The sequence below is a fragment of the Rhinolophus sinicus genome, linkage group LG03 (assembly GCF_036562045.2).
Source record: "Rhinolophus sinicus isolate RSC01 linkage group LG03, ASM3656204v1, whole genome shotgun sequence".
Classification (NCBI taxonomy): Eukaryota; Metazoa; Chordata; class Mammalia; order Chiroptera; family Rhinolophidae; genus Rhinolophus; species Rhinolophus sinicus.
In genome coordinates this window covers 84,529,130-84,542,900 of record NC_133753.1, presented here as the reverse complement: position 1 = coordinate 84,542,900, position 13,771 = coordinate 84,529,130, and the positions used below count along the sequence as shown (strand labels likewise).

The 13,771-nt window shown below is 44.5% G+C and overlaps 1 protein-coding gene across 2 annotated transcripts; it reads right to left on the bottom strand.

The window, feature by feature from the left end:
• Positions 1-995: 995 nt before the first annotated feature.
• SSTR1 (somatostatin receptor 1) lies at positions 996-5,258 on the bottom strand. Of its 2 annotated transcripts, none has more exons than XM_019713658.2 (2): positions 4,191-5,258; positions 996-3,766 (listed from the first exon to the last, which is right to left on the bottom strand). In XM_019713658.2, the coding sequence occupies exon 2, from the start codon at positions 3,419-3,421 to the stop codon at positions 2,249-2,251; it is 1,173 nt and encodes a 390-aa protein (XP_019569217.1). In that variant the 5' UTR covers positions 3,422-3,766; positions 4,191-5,258; the 3' UTR covers positions 996-2,248. The 2 variants fall into 2 exon arrangements, with proteins under 2 accessions (XP_019569217.1, XP_019569218.1); XM_019713659.2 differs by having other exon boundaries at positions 996-3,380; positions 4,191-5,256.
• Between the last annotated feature and the right edge of the window lie 8,513 nt (positions 5,259-13,771).

Sequence of the window (13,771 nt, the reverse complement as noted above, 5' to 3'; positions counted from 1 at the left end):
TTGTTCATTAGTTTAAATTAAACATTAGGGACATTTTAACTCTTGGTTACCTCTTTCAGGAAAACACAATATTCTTGAAGCAAATATACACAAATACCTTTTTCCACAGTGATTTCAACTATTGTGTATCATGTCAGAGAGAGAACCTGAGAGCCCCAGATTTACTGTCTCCCGACTGATTGTTGTAATACACTCTGGCTTACTTAAGCAATCAACCAACAAACATGTATGTAGTGCCTACTATGTACAAGCCAGCATATTAAAGCAATAGAGGAAATACAAAGAAGTAAAATTATTGGTCCTTGCCCTGCTCAGGCTTCCAATGTAGTTGGTCAGATTGAACATAGACACAAATTACTTTCAATGTCTCCAAAAGAATTATATGAACTAGATTGTATGTTAGAATCACCTGTGCTGGAATCTAGAGGAAGCCGGGACATAAGCAGGGACATCCTCAGCACTGACTGAAGTCTGTCTGAATCAGATTTCTCAGTTCCGGGATTGAGTGCTGCTTGAATCCCCTTGTTTGAAAGTGTTACAGCCAATCTCACAGCTTTCACCTTTAGTGGCTATATTTGGGAACTATTTCATGGGCACATGGCAGTGGAGCAAGACAAATACATAATATGTGAATCCGTATTTTATATATATATATATATGTATGTATATATATACATACATACATATATATTTACACTATACTATTCAAATCATATATAGGGTGATGTTGAAAGTTAGGAGTTCAGGACTTTCCGTTTTGCATGGGAGGAGGCTAACCCACACAATCATATACTTACTATAAGACAAACAAGAGACTACGTAAGAAAAGTATGAAAAAAACCTCCAAACTTCACTGGATACAAGCAAAATAGAAAGGCTAGAGGAAGAATGAGAAAAGAGGACTCAGCGAAGAGGAGAAATTTTGAGAGGGCCTTGGGGAGAGAGTCCCTCCCTCCCCACCCCACCCCCACCACCCTTACCCCCCCACACCCCCTATCGCAGCCCTTCCTCACCTACCCCCAGGGTCCTGAAGAAAAAGCCCTGGCTGGGCTAGGCAAGTGAAGGAAAGCAGAGACACATTTTCAAACACGACAAATAAATAAATAAATAAATATGTTTAACAAGAAAATAACTTATTAGGCACCGCTTGAAAGGCAGCAACCCTCGGGGGTGGGAGAGGCTTGCAGGTGGCGGCCACTCAGTCGGGATTGGCCAAGGCTCTGAAGGCACCACCTGAAATTCCAGTCGCGGTGCCTGGTCTTTGAGATAAACCGGAGCAGGAAACCAAGTCTGTTGTTACTCTAAGACCTGCACCTTCAGAAGCCTGGGTAAGGGAGAAACCTAGTGTAGCTGCAGCCTCTCTCCCGGATGGCCACCGGGGAAAATGCTTCCTGCCTTCCTGGCCCAATGCAGACCAGCCTCCCGGGAGTGCTGGTCTTTGAAACCAATAGCTTCGGTTGTGAGTGCCGCCCCAACCCCGGAATCTTCTAAAAACCCCTCGGTCCTTGTTTTCAGCTCCTTTTTGCTCCAAATGGGGGGTTTAGATGAGAACTGCAGAATGCCTGGTGTTCGAAGCGCGGGACCGATTTTACTAAGCACCTGGCTCCGCTCTGGGTGGGGTGGGAGTGGTGGAGGGGCTCCGGGAAAGACGCATCCTCATCCCGTAGAAGGAGAAAAGACCAGCTGCCTTGTCCGTTCTCAAGTCTTATTTCCCTTAAAGTAGGGCTGTGCAAATGGAGAACGGGAGTTCTCCAGACTTCTCTAGGGGCACCAGGCAGAACCTGGCAAGCGAGGGACGCGGCAGGGCGGGTCTGAGGACTCACCCCGAAGGAAACCCGTGGCGATAACCGTGGCTCAGCTTAAACAAACAGAAATAACGGCTGGCGGGGATGAGGGTCAGGCTGAGTTGGCGACTCACGAGTTCACGAGCTGCACCGGCAGGACCGGGCGGAAGAAAAGATCGAATTACAGATTGGGGAGCAAAAGTACAAGCGCAGTGGAGAAAGGAGCGAAAGTAGGAGACAGGAGAAAGAGGCCCGCAAGCCTTCCCAGTTTATAAGAAAAACGTCCAAGTCCACCTTTGTCGCGCGCCTCTCCCGGGTCTCCTTCACCCAAAGCGCGAAGTGTCCTCGCCCCACTTTGCCCCACCGCACCCTGACCCCTGGAATACTTTCACCTCTCGCACCCATACTCCCTTTCCCCTCATCCTTCTCCCTCCCTTTGCACAGGGCCTCTGAGTGGTCCCGGCTCAGAGAGTCGTGATGCGGGACGTGCAGGTGCCATTACGGAAGACGCCGCCGGACTCCAGGTTCTCGGGCTGAAAGTCCTCCACGCTGTAGGCGCGGCTCTTGAGGGCGGTGGCATAGTAGTCGACAGGCTCCTCCGCGGCGTTGTCCATCCAGCTGAGGCACAGGATGCGCTGAAAAGAGCGCTTGAAGTTGTCAGAAAGGAAGCCATAGAGGATGGGGTTGGCACAGCTGTTGGCATAGCCGAGGATGACCGACAGCTGGCTCACCGTGGCGTCGTCCTGCTCTGCGAACACATTTACTAGCTGCACTACATAAAAAGGCATCCAGCAGATGACAAACACCATCACCACCATCATCACCATCAGGGTGATCTTGCGCTCTGAGCGCTTGCGCTGCTGCCAGCCGGCCTTGAGGGCTACCATGCGCATTTTGGCGATGATGAGCACGTAACAGAGGCAGATGGCTCCGACGGGCAGCAGAAAGCCCATAAGAAATGTGTACAACACGAAGCCCACCAGCCAGCGCTGGGCAGGCTCGGGCATGAGCATGTTGCAGGCCACCGTGCCGTCACTGTTGGCTGCGGTACGCGAGAAGACCACGATGGGCAGAATGACGAGCAGCGATAGCACCCACACCCCCAGGTTCACCACTTTGGCCACCGTGGGCCGGCGGTAGCGTGCTGCCTTGATGGGGTGCACCACGGCCACATAGCGGTCCACGCTAAGCACAGTCAGACAGTAGATGCTGGTGAACATGTTGACTGCGTCCACACTGAGCACGAGGCGGCAGAGCAGCGCGCCAAAGGGCCAGTGGCGAAGCAACGTGGAGGTGACTAAGAAGGGCACGCTGAGCATGAGGAGCTCATCGGCAATGGCCAGGTTGAGGATGTAGATGTTGGTGGCTGTCTTCATCTTGGCGTAGCGCAGGATCACGTAGATGACCATTGAGTTCCCACATAGCCCCACCAGGCACACCACGGAGTAGATGAAAGAGATGAGGATGGCGCTGCCCTGGCCCTCACTCAAGGTCCCGTTCTGGGACGCGTTTCGCCCCGGCTCCTCCATGCCGTCCACAGCGCCGGCCCCGGGGCCCCTGCTGCCGCCGCCTTCGCCACAGCTGCCCGGGCTGGGGCTAGGAGAGGAGGGAGAGGAGGCGGTGCCATTGGGGAACATCTCAGCTGATAGGGGCCGATGGGGCTGCCGGGGCTAGGGAGCTCTCCTCGGGACCTCGCCGCTTGCGCCCTCACTCGGCACCCCGGCCGCCTGCCCGCAGCTCACTGCCGCTTGGCCACTATGGGTAGTGCCCAGCGGCTGTGGGGAGCGCGGCTCCGACCCGCGCCGGCGGGGCGCATAGCCTAACGGCTGCTTGCGCGCAACCGCTTGTCGCTCCGGGGCGCCTGGGCGCACGCGAGCGTGGAGAGGGGAGGCCTGGAGGCTGGAGCCCCGCGCCGCACAGCCATTAACTGGCGGGGCTCTGTGCTGGTGAATGATTAATAGGCACCACCAGCGCGTCAGCAGCTACGAAAAGGAAGGGGGTGGGGGAGAAAAAGAGGGAGGAAAGCAATATAGAAGGAGACTTATCACCCCTCGCCCATGTTTTCTTTTCCTTTCTAGTCCTGCGCTCGGATCAACTCGAGCAGCTGCTTCCGGGGCTCCCCTGCAGCACCCTTTACCCATCCCTCAGGGGACCTGGGGAGTTTCTCCGCCTTCCTGGTGGGTGGGTGGGAACCAAAAGTGTAGATTCTGTCCCATCCCACCCGGCTCCTATCCAAGGCAAAGACTGAAGTGGACCCCAAGCATCGATGTCTGGAGTTCATCTCAGGTTCCCTCAGCTGCTGCTCCGCCCTGAGGGACCCCAGTTCCACTCCGGCCCTAAACCCCCACCTCCCCCTCCTCTAGCCCTGTTCCTCAGACCCGGGCGGAAGCTCCCAGTCTTACTTACCTTGGGCGCGCTACCTCCAGACCCACGCGTAGATGGCCGGTGCAAAGTGTGCGGTGGTAGCGCAGTGACGTTTTTCGCTCGTTACAACTCCTTTCTTTGGGCCGGACCCCAGCACAGGCTCCCACGCAGATACTCTTAGAGTCACGGAAACTGACCCTAAGCTGCGAGCCTCAGGAGGAGGAGGAGGGACAACAACCGCGCGTTAGGGGCTTCTGCGTTACATCACCGCAGGCAGCTCTTCTCCGGCGGGAGTGTTCAGGGGCCTAGGTAAACCACTGCGAATCTCTTATTAAAGCTTGTGGTGCCCAGACCCCCCCTACGTCTACCAGAGGAATATCGACCGCAGAAAGGAGGACGCGCTGCTGGGAGCACGGAAGGAGCCTGAGGCTCCCTCCCGAATGTGCCGGGCGCGGTATTGGAAATCCATCTAGGTGTTCACTGGGGAAAGATACGGCTGCGCCGCTTGGAAAGGCTCCGCCCGCGTCCCTGCTGTACTTTGTACCTCGGAGAGTTGGCGGGCCCCGAGGGAGGAGAATGTAACGGCCTGGGCGAGCAGGGATGCCCGATCCTTTAAACCCAGGCGGGCCCGGCCATGCAGGTGACCGGACCTGTTATCAACTTCAGGAATGGCAGAACCACCTTCCAGTGTTTCCATGAAATACTAGGATTTCAACCTTTTCTAAGGCCCCAGGACTTGAGATTCGTCTCTAATTTACGTGCCTACACCTTTAAGACACAAAAATCAATGTAGGCAAGCCTAAATGAAGCTCGCCAACTTCATTTAGGAATTGAATGGTTTCTGTGTAACAAAGAACAAATGACTATGATTTTAAACAACCTCTGGGGCTTCTCACCATCCGTAGTCTAGGCTTTCTTTGGCTTTCCAGTTGTTCAGTCCAAGAATCACTCCATTCAGCTCCCCTATTCCTTTGCAAGATACCTTTAAGTCTTTATCTGAAAAGTGCAGGTTCCCCGGAAGGCTGACCTACGGTAGTCTAGTGCTGGGCCCTTTTCAAGCTTTGGCTTTGTCTCCAGTTTCTTGTTCCTTTTTCCTCTCGACCAGGTGGTACACACTGGGCTGTGAGTCTCAGCTTTCCCTCCCATCAGTACAGTTTACAACTAGGAGAGGCAAACTTAAATAGAAACTAAACTCCTAATGTAGGCTATTTGTACCAGACACTTCAGAATGCAAAAATGGATGCAGAAATTGAAAGGAAATAAAAAACTATAATTTCTATTGCCTCCTGCATTACCAGAGAAATCATTTGCGTATATGTGTTTTAGTTCTCAAAAGTGAGTGCTCCTGCAAGGAAAAGAATAACTTTTGCAGTGTGTTGATCTAGCAATCAGGGATAAAATAAATGATGAAAAACTCTCATAGGAATATGTGCAATGGACACTGAATTGTTAATAAATGTGCTAGGAAGGGATTTGAAATTTCATAAGGCCCAAGCTGTTTAACTCATTGCTTTATCTAAACAAATTAGTTTGTCTGAAGTGGAATTGGTGGTTAGTTGTATTTCATTTTCCTTAAAAAACAGAGCACGTATGGAGAAAACCATGAGTGTTTATTGGTTGTTGTTTTTTTTTAAAAAAAAGGGCTTCCCCCCCCCCCCTCGAAAAGCTTTTATACCAGCCAAGCCTCAAAAATGGTTTAGATGCCTTTTTGCTAATTACTGACTAAAAACACCTGGCTATTCCTCAGGGGGCTGACATTTCAACAGTCATCACTTAGACACCTTAGTGTTGATCATAGTTGCTGTAGGGGAGTGGGTGATGGGAGCAGGTAAAATACAGCTCTATTGTTCAGAGGTGCATATGTTCACGTTGCAGCTCATCTTAGGGAAATTTCCTTAATTTAGTCGTAGCCTCATACACAAAAGAAGAAAACTGAAGACCTGTAATGAACATTATTTTTGTTTGTTTCTGAAGTGGTTTCTATGATGAATTACCATGTTTCCCTGAAAATAAGACCCAGCCAGACAATCAGCTCTAATGCATCTTTTGGAGAAAAATTAATATAAGACCCGGTCTTATTTTATTATAAGACCTGGTCTTTATAATATAATTAATATAATATAATATTATATATATAATTAACATTATATAATATAATTAATGTAATATAATACTGGGTCCTATATTAATTTTTACTCCAAAAGACGCATTAGAGCTGACTGGCCGGCTAGGTCTTATTTTCAGAGAAACATGGTATTTATCCATTAAAAAACATTGACAATGAGATATCACTTTACACTCACTATGGTGACTGCAATAATTTTTTTTAAAGGGAAAATTACAAATGTTGGTGAACTTGTGGAAAATTGGAACCCTTGTATGTTGCTGGTGGGAATAAAAAAATGATGCAGCAGCTTTAGAATGTTTGATGATACCTCAGAAAGTTAAACATAGAATAGCCATGTAACCCAGCAATTCCACTTCTGGATATTGATCCCCCAAAAATGAAAACAGGTATTTGAACAAAAACTTGTACGTGAATGTTTATAGCACCACTATTCATAATAGTCAAAAAGTTGAACAACACAAATACCCATCAACTGATGAATGAAGAAACAAAATGTAGTACATCTTCACAATAGATTATTCATCCATAAAAAGAAATGAAGCACCAATGCATGCTACAACATAGATGAGCACTGAAAACATTTGCAAAGTAAAAGATGCCGAGACACTTATTGCATGATTCCATTTATATAAAATGTTCAGAACCAGCAAACCCATACAGGCAAAGCAGATTAGAGGTTGGCAGGGGTTGAAAGGGAGAGGGAATGGGGAATCACTGCTTAATGGGTGTGGGGTTTCTTTTTTGGGTTATGCAAATATTCTGGAATTAGACAATGGTGGTGATTGCACAACACTTGTGAATGTACTAAAAGCCACTGAATTGTACACTTTAAAAATGGTTAAAATTATGACTTTTATGTCATGTGAATTTTACTTCAATAAAAAGAGAAAGAGATGGATATGAACCATGCAGTGTTATCAAATCTTTTACATTTTATCTGTGAACTAATCTATGAACAAAAACAGTTAAGCTAAAGGCAGCATTTCTGGGCTAAACAACATGTGATCGGGGTTGCGGCTGTTTTAAAATTATACTAAGAACAGGAGGCCAGTTAGGAATCTGCCTTCCCCTCAGACCTCAAGTTAATGTAAATATTTCCTAATGAAACAGGAACACTAATGTAGGCATGGGATTGTTGTAATGTGTAAAGAGCATGGCCTGTGAGAAGTCAGGACTCCACAATCTTCATGTCTTCTTTAAAAACTTGAAAAAAAAAATCATGTGTCTGAAGTCTTGAAAAGTTTGGGATAAACTTGTTTTCTCCATGACAGTTACTGGTCCTCCAGTCCTCCCTTCTTTGGTTACTATCTTGCCTATGCCTCCATGATACAAACTGAGAGAAGAAAGAAGATGGCTTCCAAGAAGGGGAGAATGAAAAGTCCTAAATTAGGAAGTTGCAGATTCATAAATAGACTGATTTTCTTCCCCCATCTCAATTCTCTCCTACAAGTTACACTCCCTTGTGCTATCAGGAACCAGGTGTACACTTTGATTATTGTATTTATCACACTGTGGCTGTGATGTTTTTGTGTGCTTGTCTATAAGTTTCTTAAGAACAGGGACTATATACATATTTTTTGTCGTTATATCGCCAACAATCAGCACCTGGAAAATTACCCAATACTTCCTTGTTTTATTTTTCCAAGGCATCCCAATGGATAGTACCTTCTTTTTTTTCTAACTCACAAGATGTAGATGCAAAGAAATAAACTTTGGGCCCCTTGCAAGAAAAGCTTTACTATCTGTGTAACATCACCATCATCTGTAATAATTCCTTATGCATTGAAATCATTCTGAATAATTTCAGTTTGCATATCCTATATCAACAGTTTTCATGCTGATGACTCATTCATTGATCATTCTTGTTCTTAATTTCTTGGCTGAGAAAGGGCTCTGGAAAATGGGTATTGCATACTTTAGTAGTTAATGATGGTTATTTAATAGTATCATGCACTGTGAAAGCCATTAGATGTGGAAAATTGTTTCTTTTTAATTGTAGTCCTGAGTCTCAGTTGGTTTGGTGGAATAATAATTATCAGGAGCTCAAATTCTGCATCTGTCAAAATCATTATTAATGTGGTTTTTCCCGTTGGAGCCTATGGTTATCCTCCAATGAGCTCTTCTAATCCATGCCAGTGGTAAAAGGCTGGCTGGGTCAGGGATTAAAGGGAGCACTTCCTAGAACATATTCTGTACAGCATCATCAGCGTTGTGTTTACAAACACCTGTCTGGGCAGATGGGACCAAGCTAGCTATAAGGGGTGAGTGCCACTCAGCAATATGGCCCACAGCACAGGAATGTGTCACTTAAGGAACATCTGCCACAAAGCAGTTAGCATGATGACAGTCTAATAAGAAAGTTAGCAGAGTGCAAAAAACATGGCTACAGGGCTAAGGAACAATCCTGGACTTCATTTCCCAGGGACATCACTGCACAGCAGCCTGGTAGCCTGTGGTTGAATTCATCACTCATCTCAGCAAACTCACGCTGGCCTGCTGATTTTCCTATTGCCTCTTCTGTGAAACAGCATGACAGAGTCTTTTGTGCTTTCAAAAAAGACACACGGTGCAACAACTCACATTTTCCCCCTGTGGATTCTCCACTACTAAATAATATTTCTAAGAACAAGAATTCAACACATACAGGAAAGTATTCATTATTATGAATGGATAAATAAAAGTAGAACAAAAGAGGCCACATGTTACCTGTAATACATTTTTCTCTAATGTAGTCTCAGTCAAAGATTTCAAGATCGACTGCATTAGTTTCAAACAACTTTGTCCATAAAATTCTCTTTTTAGCATTTCTACGGAAACTACAAAAAAGAAATGCTTTCAAAGTCACAAAACTGTACTTTTATTCCTGTTGATTGATGTTTCACTTTGAGCAGAGTATTTAGACACTTGTAGCAAATCACCCATTCCTTGAAAAGGGGATGTTCTTTGGAGTGGGCTGTATCTGTCAGTCAGCTCCACCAGCTAAGGAACAGCCCGAAGCCCCAAAAGGCTGGGTGGGTGTGGGAGGCAAAGCCAGTTTTGTAGCTGAAAGCTATGCCGTCATCCTTATTTTTTAACATATAAACAGTTACATTCTTTTTATAAAAAAGCATATAATTAGATAGTGATTTAAATCTAGCCATCATAACACTTGCCATCACGATACTGCCACTTTGTTCCTATTTTAAGTATGTTAACGCAGGAGCTCAGGCACATGCTCCATCAGCAAAAACAGTGCTTTATTTAGATGACATGAAGCAACTTAAGTGACCAATCTTTTCTTCTTTTCCACAGTTAAGGTGGAACTGGTCAGTGGTGGGTGTGTGTTGAATGCATGTCTGTCTTCTACTGGAGGTAGGAAGAATGGGGGGAGCAGGTGTCTATGAGCTGTGGGCTCAGAGCCCCGGGGGAGGGGGGGGAGGGTGGTGTGCAAGAAAGGCATGCCTTGATCCCACTCCTTCCCCACCCACCCCCAGGACTGGCTGCCTCACCTGACCAATAGCAGGCCTTGCGTCTGTTCTTTCTCCACACAGCAAGGGATGGTATTTTACTTTGTCTTTGAGGAAGCAACCTCTGTGACAGCCTGGCCTTTCTGTTCCTGCCAAAACAGAGAGGTAAGCAGAAAGCACAGTTCAGGTAGGGCTACCTAGGCTAGATGAGGAAGTCACCATTCTTTGTTGACTGCCTGGGTGAACTGAAATTTTACTGTTTGTACAGTTAGCCAAAGCACTGGTTTCTGATGCTATATTCTGTGATTAAAACCAAAAATCATAGAAGTAAAATTCAGAATGTAGTAAAACAGACTTAATTCCATAGTTGTATTGTATATGGTCACTTTTTTGCCCCCATTTCTTAGTGGGAAATAACTGGAAATTAATACCCAAATTCTACTATGTATGAATAATGCTATATTTTTAATAAAAACCACACACTTTATTTATTAACTCAACAAATATTTATTTATTTTTATTTTTTTCAATTACAGTTGACACTCAACATGACACTAGTTTCAGGTGTACAGTGGCCCAACATCCATACAATCTACAAAGTGATCCCCTTGATAAGTCCAGCACTCACCTGGCACCACACATAGTTATTATAATATTATTGACTATGTTACCTATGCTATACTTTACATCCCTATGACTGTTTTGTAACTACCAATTTGTACTTCTTAAGCCCTTCACTTTTTTCACCCAGCACCCTAGTCCCCTTCCCATCTGGAAACTATCAATTTGTTCTCTGTGTCTATGAGTCTCTCTATATATTTTTTGGATTCCACATTTAAATTAAATCATATGGTATTTGTCTTTCTCTGTCTGACTTATTTCTCTTAGCATATTATTCTCTAGGTTGTTGCAAATGGTAAGAGTTCATTCTTTTTTTATGACTGAGTAATATCCCATTGTGTATATGTACCACTTTTTCTTTATTTAATCATCTACCATATGAATGGATGCTTAGGTTATTTCCATGTCTTGGCTATTGTAAATAATGCTGCAACAAACATAGGGATACATATATATTTTTTGACTTAGCATTTGGTAGTTGTTTGGATAAATAACCAGAAATGGAATTGGTGGGTTATAAGACAGTTCTATGTTTAACTTTTTGAGGAACCTCCAATATTGTTTTCCATAGAGGTTGCACAAATCTGCAATCCCACCAACAACACACGTGGGTTGCCTTTTCTCCGCATCCTCGCCAACACTTGTTTCTTGTTGATTTACTGATGATGGCCATTCTGTCAGGAGTGAGGTGGTATCTCATAGTGGTTTTTATTTGCATTTCTCTAATGATTAGTGATGTTGCGCATCTTTTTATATGTAATAAATATTTATTGAATGCCCACTAGGTGGCAGACACTATTCTAGGCACTGGAGATACAGTGGCAAAGATTAGTTTCCTGTGGAATCCTAGTGTGGCTGAGAGTAAACAAACACATGGGTGATGTAATTGCATTTAGTTTCTTTTATTCAAAACCAAATATTTTATTTATTAACTTAAAAAATATTAAAAAAAATTTTTTTCAATTACAGTTGACACCCAACATTACAGTAATTTCAGATGTATAGCACAGTGGCCAGACATCCATACAACCTATGAAGTGATCCCCCTGGTAAATCCAGCACTCACCTGGCACCACATGTAGTTATTACAATATTATAGTAAGTTCTGAGAAGAAAAGTAGGGATGAGAGGTTGGAGAGTGCTGGAGTGGTTGGGTGTATTTGATCTAGGTTAGACTGAAAGGGAAGGGAAGGAGATGATGCTTGAGCAGACCTGAATGGCGTGAAGGTAAAGGAGCCCACGTCTTGGGAAGCATGTCCCAGCAGCACTCGTGAAGCAATGGGGATTCTGCTGATGGAGTTGCCAGGCACACTTAAGTTACACCCCCGCATCCCTCCCTTTTTATTTTTTTGGCTTCCTAAAGTTATAAAAATTTAGAAAATACCTCTAGATCTCACCTACACTTCTCTTTGAACCCGGTGGACTCCACTGATTATTTCAGTCAAGATTTCCACATGCAAGGAAAGCAGGTTAGGTAAACAATAGCCTTCAAAGAGTGCTGCCTTAGCAAGGTTTCTCCTCTCGGGCTGTGCTCCATATTACATTGGCATCTGTTAGCAGACAAGGGAGAAAAGGCCAGAGCTCAACTCAGGCCAAGCCTAAAACAGAAAACTTTAACAATAAATACACTTATTCTCTTTCTTGGTGAATTGCGAAAAATTCCTCTTCTTCTTGAGTGCTGACGTATAGCCACTCATGCTCTGCATTATTCGTCAGAGAAGAGTGTGGGAACCCCTGAGCTTGTCCATGAAAATGAGTGTTAATGTGCTCACTGGTTGTCCCGCTCCTAGGATTTCACAAGCAAACAAAAACAAGGATCTGCTTCAGACCACAAGTGTGTGCAAACGAGTAAATCTGATCCTAGGAACTGGAGGTGGGAAGGCAGGGAGGAAGGCTGGGGGAGAGGCTTGGGTGGGGCACTTGTAGGACAAGAGGTATCTTCTACCTTATATGCAACTGTTTACTGTAACAATTCTGGGGAGAAAATTCTGGTTTTCTTTTTTTATTAATTTTTATTAAATTTATTGGGATGACATTGGTTAGTAAAATTATATAGGTTTCAAATGTTCAATTCTATAATACATAATCTATATATCACAGTGTGTGTTCACCACCCAGAGTCAGTTCTCCTTCCATCACGATGTATTTGACCCCCTTTCCCTCTTCTACCACCCTCCTTCTGGGTAAGGGAAAATTCTGGTTTTCAATCATCACACGTTTCTCTCATTGGTAATAGCACAAAATCCACGCACAAGTTACAAAGACCCAGGTGTAAATAACTAATAATTTCTTTTAATCTGCACCTCATAGAATGCACAGATCCTGTGACCCCCTGCCCAAAGGCCACAAGCTCATTTCCAGGGCCAATGTGAACAGACTACATGGCAGATACTAACACTTCTAGGCTGCAGGGGAGGCCAAGAGATGACTGGGAAAGTATGAGGCAGATGATGAGTGAGCTTGGCCGTGGGGTCAGGAGTATTTATCCTCATGCACATGAGGCTGCTCACCTATTGGGCAGAGCCAGAGGTGGGAATTGAAATGGGATGCGATGCTGATGGGGCAGTTTCTAGTGCTGAGTTTGTGAGGAGCCCTCAAGTCTAAATTCAAATCTTGCCACGTCATGACGAAGGTAGCATAATAGGACATACAGAGGGTGTCAAAGAAATGCATACACATTTTAAGAAAGGAAAAGTGTATTAAAATTGCAATACTCAATATATGCTAGTAACAAAAGATGAATACAAGTCACATTTGACTTCTGCAATTACAAGAGGTGCTCAAAGTGGTTACCATCAGCATCCAGACACTTCTGATTACGGCAAACTACTGCTTGAGCAACGTTGACCAAAGTGTCCACTTGTATTTTATTTTATTTAACAGAACTGAAGCTGGATTTATAGCTCCCAATGTAAACCTGCCAAACAAAACAGTTGGGTCTTTGGGAGAAATTTCAACACTGATGTTCTACTTAGGCCACTGAGAAGATGGAGAAAGGATATCGCATGAGCCACTGTATCCTGTTCTGTCCATCTCCTTTCTCCCTCCCCATTCTAAGATAAAAATTTAGTCTTCCTCTTTTCAAGAAGCAAAATGTTATATAAATAACAGTTGATGCAAACAAGTAGCAGCACGAAATGTGGAGGTCCTTGGAGGAAAGGGTGTGGAGCCGGGTGGTATGGAAATGTGGTTGGCCTGATGACATCTGAACCCCAAATTTGCCAATAAGCAATAGCCTGTTACACTTTTAGCAATGAAAAACTGGATGGGGCAAAGGAGGCCTTAAATATATTCCTCGTATTTAATACAATAGAATAGTAATTAAACACTAAAAATGATGTTGGACGTGATTTTTTTATTGACACAGAAAGACATTCAAAACATTGCTAAGTGTGAAAAGTCTATTTCAATAGTATATGAGCCCATTA